We start from the raw sequence: 10,130 nt of genomic DNA, 5'->3' as shown, positions 1-10,130 counted from the left end.
GAGAAGGGAGAGAGAAGGAGAAAGATGAGGGAGAGAGAAGGAGAAAGATGAGAGAGAGAGACAAGTCAGCAAGACAAATCGCAGTTTCTTGTGACCTAATCTGGCCTTGGCAGATTTGGTCACCAGGTAAGGCCACACACGAGGGGATTGGGCAGGGGGGTGAAGTCCTGCAGGTGGAGGTCCACCTCCCTTCCTGGCATTGCACACTTCCAGGCCTGCAGGGCGCCCACTCTCAGAGCCAGCCCCAGGCTGAGTCTTGGACCTGCAGAAGGTCATCCATGGCTGGGCAGATTGATGGTGCCAGGGGCTGTCTGTGTTCCTGTCTTCTCCGGAGTCTGAGGGAGGGCTACTCGGGAACCAGAGGATGGAACAGGTGGAGTGTGGGTCTCAGAACGAGCCCGTGGGCACTGTTACCAGGGAGGCCACAGGCTCTGCACAGCTTTCATATTGGTCTTGCTGTTTGGATGTTTGGAGGGTTGGTCTGCAGGCCTTTCAGTAATCTGTTGATTCTCACCTTATTAAGATCACCCCTGAAACTTGTAGTATTGATTAAAGTTTTATTTATTATTCAGTTTAATTTCTAGTATTAATGTTTTCTAGTCAATAACATGGTATGCATCCCTCATTGAAGTTAGGGAGTTTTCTTTTTGGTTCTGCATACTTTAACATTGTTCCTGGGTAGTTTCTGTTTTTACTGTTACTGTGAAAGGGACTTAATTTTTATCTTTTATACCAGGTTATTGCTGATGTAAAGAAAAGATATTGACATAATACTAGACTTTTCTAATGATTTTCATGAGGGCCAATAATGATAAATTTTATCTTCTTGGCACCTTGTCTGATTGATACAGGTACCACCAGATAGCACTGAGGTGCTCGGTTTTCCTTTGTGGTTCTTGAAGTGCTTCTGACCATTCACAGTTAATCAGGATGGTGGTCATTGATGTATGCATGTGTAAACTCTCCTTCAGAAAGGAGCCCATTATGATACAAGTCAGGAGTAGACAGTGACCTTATCAGATGCATTGCTGAGGCAGTAGGGTAAGCAATAAAGGTTTCTAATATTTACATTTGTGGAATCGTCTCTTACATGGTCATTTGCTGATGTTTTTGTGTAGTAAATATCAATAAGAGATTGTTTTGTAGTTTTCTTTTTCTGTAGTATTTTTTTTCAGGGTTTCATGTCATCATGCTTTTTAAAATCTACTCTTCCTTATTTCTTTGCCACATCTTGTTTTCCTGCTTCTGTCCTTGGATAACACCTGCAGTCCAGTTGGCAAACTACCTGGCCTACCTGTTCTTGTGAATAAAGTTTAATTAGAATGCAGCTTTGTCATTTTGATACTGCCTGTGGCTGCTGTGGTGCTGCAGCAGCAGAACTGAGTAGTTGTGGCCGAGACCAATGACCCCCATGCCTAAAATGCTGACTGTACGACCCTTCAAGAGGAGCTTTTTGACCTCTCTTCTGAGCTGGTGGACCTATTCAGTCTGGGGTTCGTGTTCCTTGCTGCAGTGGTTTTCTTTCCAGGTGATGTCCTGCTCTTACAGGGCTTATAGTCTAGTGGGGAAAGAGGCAATCGAAAATAAATTAGTAACCTGTACAGTAAATTAGAAAGTGTTCAGAGAGGACTAGAGTCAGAAGGCTGCAGGAAGCATGGGGGCTGCACCTGGAGGAGGGCGGTGAGGATTGGGGCTACTGAGAGGTGTCATTTGATTCTCCTGAGTTATGCCCTGCCCATCTCTTACCAGCAGCTAATCATCCCTTCTTTCTCACTGAACTCTTCCCATGTAAATAGGCAGCTCAGACCACCTTCCTTCGCCTCCCTGCCCTGAGATATGCCCTGCTCCTAGAGGTTTCATCCCTCCAAAAGCCTTCTAAAGGGGTGTGGCTGGATAGGTGGCCCCTGGTCCCAGGTGCCTCTGTCTTGCTTGAGAAGTTTGCCCTTTTTCCTGCGGGCAATGAGAGGGAATCACAGCAAGTGCATTTTAGAAAGAGAGGGACAGGTTGGGAAGGAGAAGACTGGTAGGTGATTCAGAGTGTGGGGGAGACATGCTGGGGTCCTGGCCCTGTGGATTAGGTCAGCCCTCTCTTGGGGCAACTTGTGAAGCTGTGTGGTCATAGCACCCTTCTTTGGTCTCCCACATGTTAAATTGATTTGCATTTCTAAAGCCTAGAATATGATAAGCACTAGTAAAGTTTGCTCTAAATTAAGTAAAATTATTCGATTCTTTAGTTTTCATTTTTTATTGGTTCTCATCTTTTTCTAGAAATGTTATGTATTTTGGGAACATGTATATTACAGTTATTGCTACTATTAACAGGATAGTTTTAGTTAATATAAGAATAACCAACTTTCCTTTTCATTAAATATGAGCATAAAAGGCTAAATAAAGTTTTTTAAAGAAAAATTAAGGTTATGGCAAATGAGTGCTTTTGCTTTTGGTTTATCTGTTAATATATTTAGCACTTCGATGTTTCCTTATAGGAAGCTGAGTTTGCATCTTAAGCATAAAGATTTTGTAGTAAAATAAGTCCAATGCACTTACCTTAAAATTAATTACAATTTCAGTAATACCTTTTAAAAAATAAAAAACCTGCATTTTGATGCTTGTTATCAAGTACCTGCAGGTTATAGCCTCTGGGCTATAAGATGTAAGGAAGAAACTTGGTGGTGTAACTAATATCTTTTCCAAGTCAGTATTTGTGGTTGTGTGATTGAACTTGTGTACTAACTGTAAACTTGTCAGAAGGACTTCATGTTGGAAACCCCAAGGAGGCTGTAATGGGATCCATTTTAGTATATCCTCGTGCTGATAATCGTGTTCCCGATGGTCTTATGTGTTGCATGGCCTTGGACTATCCTACTGTCTCAAGAACTTGTGGAGATGAAACAGGGCCGGGTCCTCATTCATGGCCCACATACTTAACAGCTCCTGGAATCCTCAGGTTCTGAAAGGAGAAATTGAACACAGTCGGAGTGTGGTCCTGGCAAGCTGGGCCTGCCGAGGAGAGAGCAATAGCATGGATACTGAGGCTGGTTTGCGCCCTGCATAAATCTTGTTTATACTAGCACTGTCATCAGCGGACAGATCTTTGAAGGTGTTACTAATAACCACTTACCAATGACCACTTTTCAGCTCGCCCGGGACCTTCCTGTCTTGAGCACTGGCAGTCCAGCGCCCCAGGAGCCCTCAGAACCACCTTAGTCCTGGACATACCAGGATGTTTGGTCACCCTGTGTTTGTAATTTGAAAGGTTTGCATGTCACACTGTAATTCTTGAATGGGCCGTGGGGGTGGTGAGGCTGGCGCTGCTGTCCCTGTTCTGCAGGTAGGAGTGATGGAGACTGAGACTTCAGACTCACCCAGGGTTATGCTGCACGAGAACCAGCAGGTGGGTGTCCTGGGAATGAAGCAGAGCAGATGTGGACAGTCCTCTGCAGATGACAGGCCAGATGTCGGGACTCGGTGTCTTATAGTTGACTATACATAAAGCAAATCAACAATAGTGAGGTTTTTTCCAGGAAAGATGACAGTAATTTCCTACTATAGTTAGTTGGTTCTTTCGTGCTTCACCATTATCAGCCAGTGAGGTCTTCATTAGATTTTTCAGTTGTCCTTTGGGGCTCATGCTCCACAAAGGGGTGGTGTTTTAAGAGAGCACCATTATGAGAAGGATGAGGCTGTAGTTCTGGGAGTTGGGGATGGGTTATGGGCGACAATATTGATAACCTTCCTATGTGTACCTGAATTAGCTTGTGTAGGTTTGAGACAGACCAGCTTCTCTCCTGAATTCAATGTTGTCATAAGTGGTTCTACTGTAATGTTCTTAAAGGGCTGAGGCTTTGCCCAGCGATGCTAGTGCCATTGCAGTCTTCCCTGCATTAGCCACTGCATAAGGAAAGTGGTCCCAGGTGGAGCTGTGAGCCTGCGGACCGGGTGGAGACAAATGTCTGAAGATGCCGTTCCCACACGTACCTTGGAACAGGCAGAGTGTGTCCCTGGTTTGGGTTGGTCTTCAAGCCCACAGGTGATTTCTCTTATCTTCACAGAGAGCAGAATTAGAAAGAATGGGGGTTTGATTTGGGAAAATCTATTGTTTTGTATCTCTGGAAATTTAAGAGTAGGATGAACCAGTATGGGAACTGGTTTAGATTAGTCATACGTAGAAGCTAGTTGACCTTCAGAGTCTCTTCTGCTTTGCTATAGCAACCTTCCACCTTGCTGACCAGATGCCACTGTAGCTCACTTATTCCCAAGGTTCTTGCTCCTTACAGAAAGAATTTGTAAAATGTTGTTTAACTAAGATCAGGAAACCTAGATAAATTATTTTGGCCATGACCATCTGTCTTTGACAGTTTGCAATTGGTCATATTACATCAAGAAATTTGAACCAAAGCTGCATGTAACTGTTAAGGTTTGCTTTAAAAATACATTCAGCAACTACCCATTTAATGAAAAGAAGCATTTTTTTTTGTTTTGAGGCTCTGACCAACCTGAAGTTCTTTGCTCTGTTCTCAGGCCACATTACCTGTTCACTTTCAAGATAGTTGAATGAATTTTCATGCCCACCTGTGGTATGCCTCTGCCAACCTCAGACATTACCATGTGCTGATTTAATAAATAAAAAGTATTTCATTAATATCTCAAGGGCTAAGCTTTAAGGCTGAAATGTTCAAATGATCTTATGCTCATTATCACAGCCAAGTAAATAACTCATGGGCTAAGGTGGCCCCATGTGGCTCCTTGCACTGAGGACCCAGGCAGTTCCCCTCATGGCTTTCTGTAGTTGTTTGCATAATGGTGACCGTTTTATCTTTTTAATGTGTTATTTTATACCACACTCTAACAAGGATGGTGTGATAACAACTTTAGCTTTGTCACTCTATTAGCTGTTTTTATAATGACTATTGTTGCTTTCTGCAGGCCGGTCTAATTGAAGCCAATGGGGAACTAAAGGTCTTCATAGACCAGAACCTTAGTCCTGGAAAAGGTAAGGGCGCCTACTTTGGAAACATGAGTTTGTTGATAAGCGTGCTAAGTTTGGTGTATTTATGAATTTCTCTGATACGAAAGTCCCTTGTCGACTATGGAAACCCCCCTTTAGGAGCTCTCTTGCCTGGGGGGCCCCCAGATAGACTGGGGTAGAGTAGCATTCAGAACTCAGTCGGACTCGACCCACCACTTGCACATACACAACAGTGGTTCAGTTTATTTGGGTTTGTAAGTCAAATACTATTTGCAGAATTTCAGGAAATACAGAAAAGTGTAAAGAAGAAAACACAGGTCAGTTGTATTCCTTCTACTTCATGGCTGGGGGCGGGTGTGTATGCTCTCCAGGAGTTTGCTCTGTGGCCAGCCACACTGAAGCATATAGAAACAAACTCCCATCTAAGGGATCACTGTGCGGTGCACACCTCGTGTTCGAACAACTATCTTCATGTCAGTAAGCCATGTGTGTATCTTTAGTAGTTCTTTGGAGATCAACATTTTTCTGTATCACTGGAATTCAGGGAGGATGAGTTAAAGCCACTTTTCCCAGGGGTCCCACAGTTTCCCATTTAAAAGTGACATATGGTGAACTTCTGAAAACATGTATTTTTGAGCATGCTGGTTACTTCCTCAGATAAAGCCGTAGACATGGAATTGCTGGATCAAAAAGATGGACCTTTAAAGTGTTGACTTGTGACGCTCAGCTGATTATAAAGCTGTGTTGGTGTGGAGCTTTGATAGCAAGTTTGTGCAAGCCCATTTTCGTGTAGCTTGTTATAATGTTGAGAGAAGACCTGTGGGAGAGCCTGCTTCATCTTAAGGAGATTTTGTTAGCAGAGCTGGATGATGTCGCTAAGCATGGCTCCAGCTTTCATGTCTGTTTTTTCTGTGTCAGCCAGGCTGGGGGCCGAGAAGCCTTGCAGTGTTAAGGTTTAATTCTGTTTAAGGATTACTTCTTTCCTTTTTTTTTTTTCCTATTATCATACGTAAAATTAGCTTTTTACTCTAAGAATGAGGCCTTAATAAGTGATCTTTTGATGCCTACTATGATAACCTTGGGGAAATCTAAATCTGGTGCTGCACCCCCACTTGGTCTTCCTGCCATGTCCCAGCCCCTTCACGTCCATCTATTGCTGGACGTGAGTGCTAGACAGGAACCCATCCATCTCCTTCATCCACAACCCCACTGACCAGGTCCCCATGTGACTGAGCAAGTCCTGCGTGTCCTGGACTGGTGAGCTCATACCCTGTCCTCTGTGTTGCATTGGGACTTAACAACCTTCAGATGCTCATGGAGGCTCTGCAGAGCCTTGCGCACACAGCCGCATGCTGGCCACCCTTGCTCTCTGCCTGTACCCTGTTCAGGGCTCAACTGATCGCTCCTCCTCTCACACCAGCCACCTTCCCCTCTGGACCATGGCTCTGGGCCTCTGGCCCATGCCTGCTCTCCTGGTTTTCTGGTTCTGGAATGTCTTGGACAGAGCCCTGCTTTTCTGTGATGCCTTCCTCTTTTTCTGTCTTGTCCAAGGATGGAGAGCCCACTGAGGGATTCGTTGCACACTTTTCTAACTTGATATCTTGCGAATGCTAATTTTGGTATTCACAGGTTGTTGGGGTGAAAAATTCAGTATAATTGGGCATTTAAATAATTTTCAGAAATATGAGGCATGCCTTTTTCTATTAAAGTGATAAAGCAAAAATAATAATGAAAAAAAATCCACAAACTTTACTTCCTTGGAAATGATGGAAGGCTTGCATTCTGGTATTTATTTCAATTTCCTCTATTGTTTGGATACTCTCAAGTAAGCTTACTTATGACCACACACTGGCTGTCTCATTTTCCTTTCCTACGAACCAATCGGCTTAAATCCTACTGAGCTTAATTGTGAGCCAAGTAGTTGAATTGGATGGATCGAGAAATAATAGTTTCTTGACTCTGCTAAAATATTTTGTTGTTAGCTCCTTGCTCCATTTAAAACACTTCATATCCCTCTTGGGTGTGGTCTGGCAGCCCTGTAGCCCCTTCTTACCTTGTGAGTTCTTCAGTATGTTCTTCCAGCTGTATTTGTCCCACTGTCTTTTGTCATGCTGGTCCTGAAAGCTCTGACATCGGATGCCTCCGACTGTTACCTATGCCTCCCTTGTTCTCCTGACCAGGCTTTTTCTGGTCACATGGTGAGCGTTGGACTTGTAGAGCCACCCTTCCATGGGTCTTCAGGCTTTTCCCTTTGCTTCAGCAGTTCTGTCAGGACCAGCGTGGCCTCCTGGGCACTCTGGGCTCCTTGCCTTCTCTTGAGGCCCTTCCCTTCTACCTCACAGCAGTGTTTTAAGTGAGAGAAAGCACACAGTAACATCTTCACTATCCTGCTCCCCAGCTCTTCCCCCGCCCACACAGGTAAGTGCCGCCACATTTCTCCTGCGCCTTCCAGGGAATTAGGGCTTGGACATGGAGCAGGACAGGGCTACCAGGCCACTGCCCTTGTGCACTGACAGGGTTTCAGCAGCAGCTCTCTTTTGCTTATGGTTCAGCATTTTTAAGGATAATTTCAAGCAGTGTTGTACTAACTTGAGTTGTTCACTTTGGTTTATTAGTATTTTATTAGTTGAGGAACCCCACGAGTGTCACACTGGAATGTCATTTGATTCAGTGGTTACTAGGGGTACTTTCTGAGGTGCAGTTGGCAAAGGCTTGTGATCATGGTAAGTGAGGCCCGTGGTGAGGAAGGCCCACTGTCCCAGCACAGGCTTGTCCAGGAGCCCAGGTGAGTGGTAAGCAGCATGTCCCAGAGTCAGTCTCTCTGGGGTGACTGAAGGAGCAGGAACTGGTTCTCACTGTGGAGGTTTGGGTAGTAAGAGTAGGATGGTCATGAGGAGGAGACTGAGGCCTGGACCAGGATAGAGACTGGGCCTTCCAGGGTTAGAGACCAGTGTCACTTTCTGCCCTGCACCCTGTACCTGTGGGGCCAGTTCATCATTGCTCTGAGGCCCATGCTTTAGGAATTCTGGAACAGGCCAGCACCTGAGTATTGTCACTTTCTGGGAACCTTGCTGCCCTTGATTGAGAACCTGCAACATCCTGAGATGAGGCCAGACACAGCATCTGGTTTCTGCTTCTTCTATTCCTACTGGAGTTCTGGCTTTGACTGGGTCCTGCTGTGCTCCTGCTACTGGCTCTGCCTCTCTTGCCCCATTGAGGTTCTCATCCTAGCTCAACTCCCAGTTTCAGCCTGCCAGCACCACCCTGCTCCTGGCCACTTGCTCCTTTCCTTGCTGTTGTGTTTCCAGACCCCTGTAACAGCCAGGGTTCTCCAGAGAGGCAGAGCTGGTAGATGTCATGTCTATGAAAGAGGTTTGTTTCAAGGAATTGGAGTGTGTGATATGAGTCTTGACAGTTCTGATATATGCAGGGTAGGCCAGCAGGCTGGAAACAGGCAAGAAATGAGGCTACAGTCTTAAAGCAGGATTCCTTCTTGGAGAAACCTCAGATTTTCCTCTCAAGGCCTTCAGCTGGTTAGATGATTATCCAGGGTGATCTCTTTTACTTAAAGTCAACTGATTGTCGATGTTCATCACGTCCACAGCGAGCTTCCATAGCAGCCCTGGGCTAGTTTTCAGTTGGATAAATGGGGACTACTGCCTCAGCAAACCAACACATAAAGTTGATCATCACACCCTTCAAGACTCAAAAAGCTCTGTTTCTCCCCAGAAGAATGCACTGACTCATAGCCATTGCATCTAGTCTTTGAAAGCAAGAGGCCCGATACAGAGTTTTAGACAGTAAGTTCAGTGTGCAGTTTTAATTGTGGCAGCCATCTAGGTTGCTTCTGATTATTTGCTCATGGCCATAATGCTGTATGAACCTTTGCATGCACATTGATTTTCAGGCTTTGGGCAGACACTTAAGAGTAGAAACTAGGTTACATGGCAAATGTGCATAGCTGTAGGATTTTGTATCCAGATGTTCCACATCCTTACCAATGTTTGATGTTGTCAGTGTTTTTGACTTTATGTGTCCTACTTGGTCTTTCCTCTTACTCTCTTCGTTCCTGTGGCCCCGCACTGCTGGAAGGAGTCTGTCCATGGTGCTTTGCTGGCCACCAAAGGCCCTTCCCCTCCCTGGCATCTTGTCCCTGATAAATTCCTGGCCTGGCCCGTCTTCTCATCTATGTTTCTCATGGTTCCTACTTGGGTCTTCTCTTGACCAGACAGCTATGGGGTTCAGGCCGCCTTTCTCTACCACTGAGGTGCTCATGCACCCTTCCTGACTGTCTGTTCCCTGTTCATCCTTTGCACAGACCTAACCTGGGGCAATAGCTCAAGTTCCATGTTTTCTGTAATTTACGTTTCTGTCTGCACTTTGTCATGCTTGCTGCCTTTTCAAATTGAAAAGTTTTTATTGTACAAATAAATGCTCGCTGAAAAGTGGGAACACTTTTCAACACTTGGTTTCCATACAGGTAGTGCTTTGAGACATGGAGAGTCCTCTCCATGCCGTTGTGTAACTTCAGTTTTTTCTAGCTGGGCCATTCGTATCAGTTTCTAATGCCACCTTTTGTTACCTGGCATCTTTTTAATGGTGAACTGTAATACCTGTTGACTGATTACTGACATAAACCTCTCTTTTTCCTGAAGAGCTCTGAGGCCCTGTGGACTAGGTATGTGTAGGTTACTGTCTTCAGCTTATGGGAGGCAAGGCCCATCTCTACACACACTTGCTTTAACCTGAAACATTGCTTCCTACATTATCATCCATGTCTAACTGATGAGAGGGCATTCTCCTGTGATGTGTCTTTTCCCCCAGTTTCAGTATTGTCTCTCAGCTTTAGAGTAGGGATCTAAGACATGAGAGATGAAAATTTAACAAAGACGTGTGGCCGAAAACTTAGTGTTCCTTTATAATTCTTGAGACATGGTAATAGCGCCTTCCCACCATCCCAAATGTACACACACATGCACATACACACTCACATGCATGATGGGTAAATTCAAACTGCTCTTTCTGCAGCATTTGGGAGTGGAGAGCCCAGTTGTAGGAGGAAGTGGAAGAACTTTTGGTTGGCCCCTCCAACAGTTGCCCTCCTGGGGAGTGTGGAGCAGAGGCATCAGCTTCTTGTCTCCTCCCATTCTCTGTTTTAACC

General features: G+C 45.0%; 1 protein-coding gene across 6 annotated transcripts in view; it reads left to right on the top strand.

The window, feature by feature from the left end:
* Positions 1-10,130, top strand: part of TFDP1 (transcription factor Dp-1) — a 45,557-nt gene that overhangs the window by 14,922 nt on the left and 20,505 nt on the right. For 3 of the 6 annotated variants that reach the window (XM_015587347.2, XM_025044966.1, XM_025044965.1), the window contains exons 3-4: positions 3,332-3,394; positions 4,927-4,993. In XM_015587347.2, coding sequence (XP_015442833.1) covers positions 3,332-3,394; positions 4,927-4,993 — 130 coding nt within the window. The remainder of the gene's footprint in view (positions 1-3,331; positions 3,395-4,926; positions 4,994-10,130) is intronic. The other 3 variants (XM_006909344.3, XM_025044967.1, XM_015587348.2) reach the window with 1 other exon arrangement.

This window comes from Pteropus alecto, unplaced genomic scaffold (genome assembly GCF_000325575.1).
Source record: "Pteropus alecto unplaced genomic scaffold, ASM32557v1 scaffold13, whole genome shotgun sequence".
Classification (NCBI taxonomy): Eukaryota; Metazoa; Chordata; class Mammalia; order Chiroptera; family Pteropodidae; genus Pteropus; species Pteropus alecto.
The sequence above is the reverse complement of the archived record's forward strand: the minus strand, read 5'-3'. Positions and strand labels throughout refer to the sequence as shown.